A 13,516-nucleotide genomic window follows, 5' to 3' on the forward strand; every position below is an offset into this window, starting at 1 on the left:
AAAAAATAAACAGCAGCCTCTAAATATTACTGAATCCCTTACGTGCTACTTTCTCACTACTGCCATAAAGGAGGCTATGCTACTACTTACAAAGAAATAAATAGCATCATCATCATCCTCCCTGTTCTGTGGTAAAGCCCATTTGTCTGCAAGGGGTGTGTTCGGTGCGGCGTCTGTGTGTATCGTCGTTCACGGACAATATAGGCCGGGTAGGGCGACCTGCATCTCGCACCGAAGTGCTGAGGAAGGCTAATCTGTTTCCCAGGCTGTTGGAGCGCTCGCTGTGTTCGCGCTGCGTTGAATATGCCCTGTGAGTGAGTGTGCTAACGGCCGCCTCGGAACTGCGGACGCAGCCAAGGCCAAGATGTTCGCCGCCCAGCACAAGGTGAACCGGCAGGTGGAGAACATGCGGCTGTTCCAGGAGGCGCTGGCCAAGAGCAGCCAGCTGAGCAAGGGCATGTGCGGCATCCTGTCGTCGTTCGACGAGCGCCTCATGAAGCTCGAGCGCACCATCCTGCCCGTGTACCACGAAACGGGAAACCTGCAGAGGCGCCAGGAGAACATCGACCGCACGCTCGCCCTGCTCGAAGAGGTGACGTGATGTAGTCTGATACCGCGCTCTGAACTTCTGCATGGCGGTTGACGAAAAGTGTGCTTCCTTCGCGCTAGTTTCCAGGGCGCCCCCCTTCTCTTCTCTTTTTCACAACCACCCCGGGAGAGTCGTGCTACTGGCATAGACAGGTCACGCGTGCCCCCTCCCTTGGGTGCCGCGCAGGTGTTGCAGCTGTACGGGGTGTCCCAGATGGCCAAGCCCAAGATCAGCCAGGGCCCGAGCGACCAGAACCTGGGGCCCTTCCTCGAGGCCATGGAGCAGGTGGAGAAGGCGCGCGACTACTTCGACAACAACAGCCCCCACAACATCGAGGCCAACCTGCTCGAGCAGCTCTTCACCGAGGGGCTCGCCTCCCTCCAGGCACGGCTCCCCCTTTCTTCCTTTTGGCCACAAAGGGGGCGGTGCACTAGGCTAGGGGGAAATCAGGTGCTGCAGTCACGTGCCACTCTTGCTTGGCCTGGATTACGACTTGGCTTCCCGCTGCTACCTCCGTACGTGTAGCTCACTAGCAGTGGGGCTCTCCGATTTACACTCTCAGGCTCACCGCGGATAGTCCGCGGGTAGTCCGAGGATTCCCCGAAGCCATAGGGATACATGGGGAAATCGAATGCCGGACTGCTTCTCGGGGAGTCCGCGGTGAGTCCGAGACTGTAAATTGGAGAGCCCCAGTGTGTCGTTCGCAATGGGCTGCTTCGGCATGAAAAGGTGTACAGGGGGAGTTAAAAGAAATGTGAACAACGGAGCGCATAGCCTCCGATGCATGCTGCACCATCTGGCTGCACTGTCAGTAAACTGCGCGCAATCTTAGTTCTTTCAGAGTGTTTGAGAGTGTGACCTACTGTTAGGGGAAAGGCTTGATCGAGAAGCGATGCCAATTGTTTATTTTGAGTCACCTTTTCGCACTGCATCGCCACTGAGCAGGATGATCGTTGAAGGGCATCATGCTAGCTGCAATCGGCCTGCTGCGCGCTTGGCTCTCGAATGTAGTAGATAACAGGATGCACAGTGGCGACAGAGCATAAAAAGACGCCTCAAAATAAATGAGCGGCCCCTTTTAAGTTGGCCACACTGTCAAATGCTCTGAAAGAGCTACGCCTGCGTGCAGTTTGCTGACAGTGCAGCCAGCTGGTGCGGCATGTGTCAGAGGCTGTGTGCCTCGTTGTTCGTGTTCCTTTCAATCCCCCTGTGCTTGGCCACAGAAAACGAGAACATTGAGGAAGGGGTAAGCCTAATGGAGGGCCATTGTGCTTTCGAGTAGCCCTGGTCAAAGATGCTTCTTTCTGCATTCAAACCACCCTGTGTCACTCTAAATTAGTGTCACGGGTGACCTTCCTGTGTTCCTGAAAAAAAACCCTAGAACAGCTTCAGTGCACTGAGTGCAATTTCTTCGACTTTTTACTTCTTGTGTGCTGAAACAAGTGAGCCTCCCTGTGGAGTCGAAGGCCATTCTTCCAGTCGGCACACTGCTGTGTGCTCCCTGCTGCCACCGTGTAAAAATGTCGCTTAGCCTTTCACTATGGCCGCTAAATACAGCCGTAGAGGAGATGGATGGATGGGCGCACTCAAGAGAAAGGCTCCCAAACAATGTTAGTCTTGTGCTTACAGCAGGAGCTTGTACTTAGTTGCACAGGGACCCCACCATGGCATTGATAGCAGCAGCGCAAATCACATAAGCAGAATCCACTGTGAGATTAGTGGGGCTCCTAACCAAGAAGAGCATTTCAGTTACCCAGACCAATAAATGCACCGCTACAGCTGAACTGGAAAAAAGTCTGAGGCTCAGTGATGCCAGTGAACGTGCTGCACATTAGCCCTGGTAGACCTGTGTGAGAAGCTACTTCACAGTGTGGCTGCAGGGACCACGCTGCAAGGGCTAGTAGTCAAACCAAGTAGAGGGAACAAACATAATTCCTGCAAAAATGTATGGAATGTAGGAGGAAACAGCATTCGTTAGAGCTACGATGTACGGGTCAGTGATGTGAGATCACTGATCAGTGTTACCCGGCAGACAACAGTCTGCTCTAAGCTTTAAAATTTATTTACAAGTATTTACAACTGGAAAGAAGGACCGTGGTTCGAATCCCAGTGCCGGACAATTCCCACCGGATTAAAAAAAAAAATCCGCGTATTGATGGAATTGCACAAAGGGGTTTGGGGTGCGGCCTGACCCCGGCGACCATTGCCGGTAATGCACTCCCTCACCAGAGCAGGATTGGCCACCCTGGTGTAGTAACGGCCACAACCGCCCATGAATACGCCAATTAACCCTCGGCCCTGTCCCCAGCGGCTGCGAAGCAACTGACCACGGCGCCGGTCAGACCTGTTACGCAGCAGAGGGTGCTAAGAATCCCTGGATCCGGACAGGCCGCCAATGGAATCTGAACCTGGCAACGTTTAACACGCGAACCTTATCTAGCGAAGCGAGTCTAGAGGTGTTGTTCGAGGAATTAGAGGGCATTAAATGGGATGTAATAGGGCTTAGCTAGGTTAGGAGGGCAGGCGAGGCATTAACGGTGCTGAAAAATGGACACGTCCTGTGTTACTGGGGTCTAGAAGACAGAAGAGAACTGGGAGTGGGATTTCTAGTCAATAAAAGCTTAGCTAGCAACATAGAAGAATACTATAGCATTAACGAAAGGGCAGCAGGTCTTGTAATTAGGCTCAATAAGAGGTACAAGCTCAAGGTGGTGCAGGGCTACGCGCCCATATCCAGCTACGACGCCCAAGTAGTGGAACGCTTCTATGAAGATGTGGAATCGGCAATGGCTAAAGTAAAAACACAGCATACCGTAGTTATGGGGGACTTCAATGCTAAAGTAGGCTAGACTCAGGCTGGAGACAAGGCAGTTGGGAACTATGGTCTGGGCTGTAGAAATAGCAGGGGGGACCTACTAGTTGAGTTTGCAGAACGGAATAACCTACGCATAATGAATACCTTCTTCTGTAAACGGGAGAGTCGGAAGTAGACCTGGAGGAGCCCGAATGGGGAGCACAAAAATGAAATAGACTTCATATTATGCGATAACCCTGGCGTCGTGCAGGATGTGGAAGTGCTCGGAAGGGTAAGGTGTAGTGACCACCGTATGGTAAGATCTCGAATTAGGCTAGATTTGAGGAGGGACCACAACAAGCTAGTACGAAAGAAGCCGATAAATGAGCTATCAGTAAGACGTAAAGCAGAAGAATTCAGGATCGCGCTGCAGAACCGATATTCAGCTCTTAACGATGAAGCTGAGCTTACGACACAGGAAGCCAGCAACAACCTTACACTCATTATCACGGAGTGTGCAGTAGAAGTCGGGGGCACTATGGCTAGACAGGGTACTGGTAAACTTTCACAGGAGACGAAAGATCTAATTAGGAAACGGCAAACCATGACAATCTCTACTGCAGCTGACAGAATAGAACTCGCGGAGCTTTCGAAGTTAATTAATAGGCGTAAGACAGCTGACATACGGAAGTATAATATGGAGAGAATCGAATACGCTGTAAAGAACGGAGGTAGCCTGAAAGCTGTGAAGAGGCGTCTTGGCGTGGGGAAAAATCAGATGTATGCACTTAAAGATAAGCAAGGCAATGTCATCACAAATTAGGGATAAAATAGTCACAGTGGCCGAGTAGTTCTACAGGGATCTGTACAGTAGCCGGGACATCCAGGATAATGCCGAACGAAACAGTAGTTTAGAGGAGATAGACATCCCACCAGTAACGACCGAAGAAGTAAGGAAGGCTTTGAAAGAAATGAAAGGGGGCAAAGCACCTGGTGAGGATCAGATAACAGCAGACCTCTTGAAGGATGGCGGAGAAATTGTACTTGAAAAACTGGCAAACCTGTATACGCAGTGCCTAATGACTGCAAGTGTACCGGAATCTTGGAAGAACGCGAACATCATCCTAATCCATAAGAAAGGCGACATGAAGCACTTGAAAAATTACAGGCCGATCAGCTTACTGTCAGTCGTCTACAAGGTACTTACCAAGGTAATCACTAACAGAATTTTTGCAACCTTAGATTTCAGTCAACCTAAAGAACAAGCAGGGTTCCGTAAAGGTTATTCAACAATGGACCTTATTCACACGATCAATCAGGTGATAGAGAAGTGCGCTGAGTATACTGAACTGCTATATATAGCCTTCATAGATTATGAGAAAGCGTTTGACTCGGTCGAAACCCTAGCAGTCATTCAGGCATTACGGAACCAGGGGGTAGATGAGCATTATGTGAGAATACTAGAGGATATCTACAATGGGTCCACAGCTACCATCATCCTCCATAAGGAGAGCAGTAAAATACCTATAAGGAAGGGTGTCAGACAAGGAGACACAATCTCTCCAGTGTTATTCACAGCATGTTTACAAGAAGTATTCAGAACATTGGATTGGGAAGAGGTGGGAGTAAGGGTTAATGGAGAATACCTCAGTAACCTCAGATTTGCCGATGACGTTGCCTTGCTAAGTAACTCGGGGGACGAATTGCAAAGCATGCTTTCCGCACTGGACGAACAGAGTAGAACCGTGGGCCTAAAAATTAATATGCAGAAAACTAAAGTAATGATCAATAACCTCGGGACAGCACAACTAAAGTAATGATCAATAACCTCGGGACAGCACAGCGGTTTGAGATAGGTGGCGAGGCAGTGGAAGTGGTAAGCGAATATATCTACTTAGGCCAAGTTGTGACCCCAGATCCCAACCATGAGGCAGAGATAATTAGAAGGATCAGAATGGGGTGGGGTGCATATGGCAGACATTCTCAGATAATGAATAGCAGCCTACCATTGTCGCTGAAGAAGAAAGTGTATGACAGCTGCATCTTACCGGTACTTACCTACAGGGCAGAAACCTGGAGGCTCACTAAGAGGGTTCAACTTAAATTGAGAATGACTCAGCGTGCAATGGAGCGGAAAATGATAGGTGTAACATTAAGGGACAAGAAGAGAGCGGAGTGGGTCAGGGAACAAACACGTGTTATGGACATATTAGTAGAGATTAAGAAGAAGAAATGGGCTGGGTGGGGCATGTAATGCGAAGGCAAGATAACCGTTGGCCATTCAGGGTGACAGAGTGGATCCCTAGAGAAGGCAAGCGTTGCAGGGGGCGGCAGAAAGTTAGATGGGCAGATGAGATCAAGAAGTTTGCGGGGATAAATTGGTCACAGTTGGCACAGGACCGAGGTAATTGGAGAATAATGGGAGAGGCCTTTGCCCTGCAGTGGGCGTAGATAGGCTGATGATGATGATGACAACTGGAAAGCATATCATGGCAGGTCAATGTTGGAGCAGAGCCAGCATAAAGTGGGACGATCTTTTCTTCCCTAACCGTTGAACACCTCGGTCGTATTATGCCTCCTGAGAGGGCGTAACAACCAAGAGCAAGAAGAGCCAGACACACAATCACTTGTGGATGTTTCATGCATAAATAGGCACATGACGGGAAACTCTCAATTGCCTTGCCACTCAGGGACTCAAAAGATGTTCCTCAAAGCAGGAGTTAAAACGAGCAAACAAAAAACAAAACTGGCAAACCAAACTTTCAGAAAAGTCTGCCTTATGTGAAGATCCTTTCCTTGAACTGTGTGTGCCTATGTGCTGTATTTTCGCAATTCTAAGCACCCCCTGACTTTATGCACACCCCCTATTTCCCTATTTTCACAAAGAAATTTAGGGAAAAACTGCACACGCTTCCTAAGCACCCCATTTTCTGTGAGGAAGTGCACATTGCCAAAGTCACCGAGCATGCTTGCTCGTTCTGTTGCCCGACAGAACAGAGTCTGTTGGCCGTGTCTGGCATCAGAAACTGGCCAGAAGAGAACACAATAACAATCAGCTAGCGGTCACGTGGTCCCGACATCGGCATAAAGGGCACACAGGAGGTTTCGAGGACACCTCGGGCACGTGTTGTGTTGTTCGGTGTCACTTGTTTGACAGCCCCAACGAAAGTCGTAAAAAGGGCGGCCATCAGATTGGACTTCAAGCAGACTGTAATCGTATTGCTGAGGATAATGGCAACCAAAGTGCCATGGGAAATCTGGTGTGGACCGAGCCTGCATCGTCAGGTAGAGGAAGCAGCGGGATCGGATTGTCACAGGCGCTTTGGCACACAAGTTCACAGGAGCCAACATTCACAACTTTGTCTGTGAGTTTGTTTGCAGCAAATGAATGGGCTTTGTTAGTCACTGCCGATGCAATCTAGATGAAAGCGATGGAGATTTCAGTATAAATGCATATTCCCCGCACAGTATTTTGTTCAAGTCAGGGTTGGGTGGAGCATATGGTGAAAAGAAATGTATTTTGTTTAAGACGCCGGACAATGATTTGCCAGAAGCTACCAGGCGATTTCAAAGGAAAACTTTCTGTTTTTCAGCATTATGTGATGAGGCTCTACAGGGAAGGAACAGAGCTGTGGCCTCGACCAGATTGGCTTCTGTGTGTTTTGACAGGCGAGGGCTTGCACATTTGAATGTGATGACGACAGGGTATGGGAAGCAGCATGCCACAGTGATGCTGTGCATAATCGCTGGTGGCCAGAAGCTACCGCCATACGTCACACTCACAAAGGAAGAATATGCCCAAAAATTAATGTGCTCCTAAAGATGGCATCTTCCAGGAACATGGGTCGATGGCAGCCGAGCTGATGTAAGACTGGGTTCAAGTCATGTGGCAACTTTTCCCAGAAGATTGCGTGGCAGACCTGCATGCATGCGGTCAATGCTTTTGTTAGAGGTGTTTTGCAACCATCCTCTTTGGAGGTTGCAATCAAACTTCAGAACAGCGATTGCAACTTGGTGATGATTGCAGTTGGCTTAACACCAGTGCTGCAACCCCTCAACGTTTCAGTTAACAGACCTTTTGAAGCTAATCTTCAGCAGGAGTATGAAGAGATGATGCGGAACCTGATTCATTGTGGCTAGGGCTGGCATTTTTCCCGAAAGAAAAAAAAGGGGCCCTTCGCGGGGGGGGCTTATATACAAGGTTGAATTTTTGTTGGCAAAGAGACGCCATGTATTTTTTGACATGCAGTTCTAATTATTGTAGAATTTTCTTAGACAGAAATCACCATGTGTACTGAAAGTGACTCGAGATTTTGGGTATTGCTCTGAATGTGGTGCACTGAAAGTAACAGAACACACTTTGTCCATGAAAAGCTCTGTTCTCCCCTTGGCCTCCGAGCCTGCTCGCCCGCATATTTTCTCTGCTCGCTCGCATGTCTTTCCGCAGCTTGTTGACATATTTATCATTGTATTCATTGACACTTGCGTAAAAAAAAATAATCACGGCACGATGGGCAAAAAACCGGCCAATGACGGCTGGTTTTAAGTACGGACTGGCAACTGGCCTGCTGTATAAAGTTTCATGCGAAGGCGCTGTTGTGCAAATTGGCTGGTGCTTTCTCGATATCCTTCAGATTCATTCTGGCTGTATGTGTGATGCATGAGGGCTCCTTTTAGTTGGAAGCAGTGGTAAAAATTTCTTCATTATGTCGCAAAAGAATATGCACTTTCAACGAGAATAAGAATGGGAAAAAGTAAAAAAAATTGCTACCTTGTAAATTTCATTTCATTGAGGTTTGACTGTATTTATTTCCACACATCCTGTCCTTTTTTGTTTATTTGACTTGTTTACCTTTTGGTTTTCTTCTGAACGCACATGTTTTTCCTTGTGAGAATGCAATGCTGTTACTCAGTGCCTGTGTTGCTGCCTTCTTTCCATCCTCTTTTTGCACCTTTCTTGCTTTTGTGGAATGTGCCACCCAGCCTAAAAGCACAGTTTAGTTTGTGCAACTCCTTCCTGTTGACATCGCTCGTGCAGGCCGAGTTTGAGGCCCTGCTGGCCCGACACAGTCGACCCGTGGCCCCCGTGGCCATTCTGGACTTGGTGGAGGACTGCCCGTCACCGAACATACCTGAGCCCCTGGCTGCTTCGGTGGTCGCCGACCTGGCGCGGATCTCATCTTGGTTGCGGAAGCGGGGAGTGTCGGAGCACCTGGACGCGTATGCGACGCAGCGCTCGCGCATCCTTGTGCGCTCGATGCAGGGCCTGCGCGAGCACCACAAGACGGGATCGGCGAGCAGCGGGTCGCTGCCACCCTCGGCGTCGCCGCAGCTGAGCGCCAACCGCAAGGGTCGTGTGCCCCGCCGTCTGCACGAGGCCCTGCTGCGGGGCCTGCGGCGGGCCACAGACGCCGGCCTCCAGGAGCCGACGCGCGACGAGCTGCTGGACCAGGAGGTGGACGCCTACCTGACCACTCTGACGGCCCTCTGCCGCCTGATGCAGGCAGAAGACCGGCTGCTGCGGCATGTGCTGGGCCCGGAGCCCCCGCTGCCACTCGAGCGGGTCGTGCTCGCCGCGCTCGAGACTGTCACCCAAGAAGGGGAGGCCCTGGCGGGTCGCGTCAAGCGGTGCGTGGCCCGCCACGACTTTGTCAGCGTGCTGTGCCTCTTCCCGGTCCTCCAGCACGTCCGGTCACTGCGCAAGGACTACGACTCGCTCCTGACGGGGCCGACCTCCGGCCGCGCGGCGGCCGCGCGTCTGCCGAGCCTGGCGGTGACGCTGCAGACTACGCTGAACAAGGCGCTCGAAGAGCTGGTGGACAGCGTCAAGGGAGACCCCGAGGGCAAGATGCCACGCGATGGCACTGTGCACGAGCTCACCAGCAACGTCATGGTGGTGCTCGAGCAGCTGCTGGGCTTTGTGGAGGCCGCAGGGGCCGTGCTGGCCGTCTGGGATTTGGCGTCTTTTAGCCAGAGCCGCGACCCGAACCGTGCCGCACTGGCGCAGTATGTGACGCGGGTGCTGTCGGCGCTCAACCTGACGCTGCACAACAAGAGTGCCCGCTACGAGGACCAGGCACTGCAGGCGGTCTTCCGGCTGAACAACCTGCACTACGTGCTGCGGGCCCTGGTGCGGTCGGGACTGCTCGAGGTGGTGCAAGGTTACGAGCCCACACTGGGCGAGCAGTACGAGGAGCAGATACGCGACCAGAAGCGGCTCTACTCGCAGAGCTGGAGCCGGGTCCTGCACTACGTGCTCGAGCTGGACCGGCCCGTGGCGGCGGGGGCCAAGCTGCGGGACAAGGACCGCCAGGGCATCAAGGACAAGTTCACCGGCTTCAACCGTGAGCTCGAGGAGCTGTACCGCGTGCAGAAGGCGTACGCCGTGCCGGACGTAGAGCTCCGGGAGAGCCTCAAGCGGGACAACAAGGAGTTCGTGCTGCCCAAGTACAAGCTCTTCTACGACAAGTACTCGGCGCTGCCTTTCACCAAGAACCCGGACAAATACCTCAAGTACACGCCCCTCCAGGTGTCCAACCTCATCGACCAGTTCTTTGACGCAGCTGCCTGATGGCTTCCGCTGGTCTTCTTTGGCATTACATGCGCACCTGTGCCTGGCTTAACCTCCTCCCAGAGGGCAGTGAGCATTGTGCGGTGATGCATAGCTTCGCATTAACGAGTTAAGAATATCGGAACCAAACCCACCAGTGCAGGTGGCGTACCAGTGCCACAATGCAACCAAAATGGTCGTATTTTTACTTCACCCGGTTTCACAAGGCTCTGAAAAATGTCACAAGCAATAAAAGAACTCTCCCGTGCTGAAAAGTGTTCCTCTCGACTGCAGTGCTGTGAACACAAATACACCAAAAGCAGCAGCAGTTGCTTATTAATGCACGAAGTGAGAACAGTTATTGTGTATCGCATCTTCAGCCCCTTGCAGCTTTTGCAGGCGAGTGAATCAGATGCAGAGCATCTGATTCACTCGCCTTGTCCCTTCGGCGTCGTCGTCGGCGGCGTTGTCCACCCCTCCCCCGTTCTCCTCGCCGCGCCAGCTGCGCTCTCCGCCGTTCACCCCCTCTCCTCTCCGATAGCGAACACTCTCTCGCGAGGGGCATTGGATTGGATTAAAGTGGATTGTGTTGCGTCATAGCCGCGGCACGTTGCGTCATAACCGCGGCAGACGCGCTGGGGCCGGCGCATGTGCAGTACTCTCTTCATGATTGGACTTGCGCAAAACAAACGGGGACGAGGAAGGAACGACAATGACAAGCGCGACTTGTCCTTGTCGTTCCTTCCTCGTCCCCGTTTGTTTTGCACAAGTCCAATCATGAATCGTTTCCAACTAGGCCGGCTTGCTGTGATGCTTCAGTACTCTCTTTTCCGCGGTTTCCTCTCCTTCGGGCGCGCTGCGCATATAACCGGTGTGCCGTTCTCCGGCGAAGCAACATCCACGCTTGGCTCAAACTCCTACAGCCCACGCCGCTTTACAAGTACGCCAACGTCGTCATCGACTGGGACCGGCTTACGCAGTGCGCGCTATAAAACGCGGTCCCTTCGCCGCTCCGCCTATGCGTCGCATCTACACAGGGGTTCCCGCGAGGGGAGGTGGGGGTTTTTTAAGTGCGAATAAGCGACCCTGAATTCCGGCGACCGCCGTCCGTCCACATAGCAACAGCTGCGGGTGCGCGCGCTCCTCGTCTTCCTTGGCAACGGGGGGAGATGGGCGCGCGCTGCCTGGCCGCTGACATGGCACATACCCACGTGGGGGATTGGCCAGGAATCTCCTCGTCTTCCTTGGCAACGGGGGGAGATGGGCGCGCGCTGCCTGGCCGCTGACATGGTACATACCCACGTGGGGGATTGGCCAGGAATCGGGCGTGAGAAGGGCTAATGCACCCGCTTAAAGGAGTACTGACACGAAATTTCAAAGCTGAGATCCGCTCTAGCAATCAAGTACAACGACAACACAAATAGGTGTCTGTGCATGGCACATACCCACGTGGGGGATTGGCCAGGAATCGGGCGTGAGAAGGGCTAATGCACCCGCTTAAAGGAGTACTGACACGAAATTTCAAAGCTGAGATCCGCTCTAGCAATCAAGTACAACGACAACACAAATAGGTGTCTGTGAATAAATGCATCTTTCTTTCTTTGTAGTTGTGTGTGTGTGTGTGTGATCTCTCTTTCGCGAACATTGCCGAACCGCGTAAATTCAACTCGTGCATTCGCACTTTCACATTCTTCCCCTCGGGGAAATGCGGGGAAATTTTTGTTCATTCATAGTGGACACATGATTGCTTTTAAACAGAACTCCCAAACAAGTGCTTTCTCTTTTGCAACCTCGGGATTACTGAAAAGTCTTGATCGAAATACCCTAAGCTGCTAGGCATTGGCTCCCGCTATACAGCAGTTTTAATGCTGTCAATGCAGTTTTTGAAGCTGATCAAGGCAATATATGGTGTTTCATCTAAGCACAGGTTGAGTTAGGTTGGGATAGGCTGGGTTATGGGAGGTTAGGTTAGGGTAACTTAGGTTAAGTTTGGATAGTCAATTGTTAGTAAAGGTTGGATTACGTTTGGATGGGTGGCACGAGGTCGCGGGTTAGATTACCGGCCACCTTGGCCGCTCTTCTGATGGAGGCGAAAAGCAAAATGGCCAGTGTGTACGAGATTTCGGCGCACGTTAAGGTCCCCAGGTGGTCAAAATTAATCCAGAGCCCTGCACTACGGCGCGCCTCATCGCCTGTGTTGCGGCGGCTGGGTGGATGGGTGGTGGGATTTGGTTAGGTTAGGTTACCATAGGATAAGTTTGATTTGATTGAGGTGGGGTTGGAGTAAGGTTGGTGTAGGTTTTTTCAGCGGAGTTTAGGTTTGGAGAAAAGAGTAGTTAAGGTACCGGTTATGTTAGGTTGGGCTAAGGTTAGATAAGGTAGTCTGGATTGGCTTGGGTTTGGTTAGGTAAGTTAAGGACTGCAAGCTGCTGAATATTGATCATAATGATCAGGGAGAGAGAAAGAAAAACGCAATAGGGCGAGAAACAGACCCTGTCCATGAGGTAAGTTTAGGTTGGATTGAATCATGTTATGCTATGTTGGGGTAGGTAGTATTGTGGTATGGTATTAATGTCGCACTGAAGAGCAGAAATCGGAAGGGCTGCAAATTTTCCAGTAGAGTACACAATCATCGGCGGGAAATATGAGAGTAAGTGATAGAGTCTGGAAAATCGTCTATTATAGAAGTAAGAAGAGGTGGCAGTATCGGACCCATCAGAACCCCTGATTTAACTGGGAAAATAATTGAATCATGGCCCTTAGCTGTTACGTATTAGGTTCGATCACGGAGCAAGATATAAAGAGGAGCGCCGACTGTGGCCCAGAAAAAATTAATGTCCACGCGCCGCCGGCCGCCCAGCTTTCCCTTTGCTCTCTTCCTCCTTCGTTCACCCTCTCGTCGCTGTGCCTCTGTGCATGGCTCTTCCCTTCTTCGCTCTCCCCAGAGGCATCTTGTCTTTCGCAGCGACGTCTGTCTTATGCCTGTCCTACTATGCAGGAGGCATGCGTGCACGCGCGGAATTTAAACACCCGTGCGCGGCCGCGATAGACGGCGCAGATAATCGCACGCCTGAACAAAAACAGCTGGAACAGGCGTCCACTAGCGAGCTAAAAAATCAGGTAGAAATGGATACGACCACTGAACTAGAGAGAACAAACCCCCCGCCATTAAAGAAAAAAAAGGAGCAGAACGAGAAGCTTCGAGCTACCCCAGCCAAACAATCCCCATTAGAGGAATTAGAAAGCAGCATAGAAAATAAAATAGACAGTACATTGGAGGCATTCGGCAAGAAATTCGAAAACATGTTCTCGACGTTCGCCCAAGACATTAACAACCAAATAGCAGGTTTGCACGCCAGAATGACGGCCTTAGAAATGGGGCCACTGCACCCGCCGCCTCAAGCTACCACGAGCGTGGGGCCTATTAAAGTGGCCAAACCCTACGCCCGACTCACGACGTTTGACAGCACCAAAACCAGCCGATCAGACACTCCCAACCGGAATGGGTCGGAGTAGCAGCGATGATAAATACGTGGTGTGGCAGTGGAATTGCCGCGGGTTTCGCCGCAAGAGGGGAAACCTG

At 51.3% G+C, this 13,516-nt stretch overlaps 1 protein-coding gene across 1 annotated transcript; it reads left to right on the forward strand.

Annotated features, from left to right (window-relative positions):
- Positions 1 to 119: 119 nt before the first annotated feature.
- Exo70 (exocyst complex component 7) lies at positions 120 to 10,208 on the forward strand. The gene is made up of 3 exons (XM_077705169.1): positions 120 to 592; positions 776 to 973; positions 8,422 to 10,208. The coding sequence occupies exons 1-3, from the start codon at positions 365 to 367 to the stop codon at positions 9,952 to 9,954; spliced, it is 1,959 nt and encodes a 652-aa protein (XP_077561295.1). The 5' UTR covers positions 120 to 364; the 3' UTR covers positions 9,955 to 10,208.
- Positions 10,209 to 13,516: the final 3,308 nt, after the last annotated feature.

Source organism: Haemaphysalis longicornis, unplaced genomic scaffold, assembly GCF_048455015.1.
Source record: "Haemaphysalis longicornis isolate Haplotype H1 unplaced genomic scaffold, Haemaphysalis longicornis Haplotype H1 scaffold_3, whole genome shotgun sequence".
Classification (NCBI taxonomy): Eukaryota; Metazoa; Arthropoda; class Arachnida; order Ixodida; family Ixodidae; genus Haemaphysalis; species Haemaphysalis longicornis.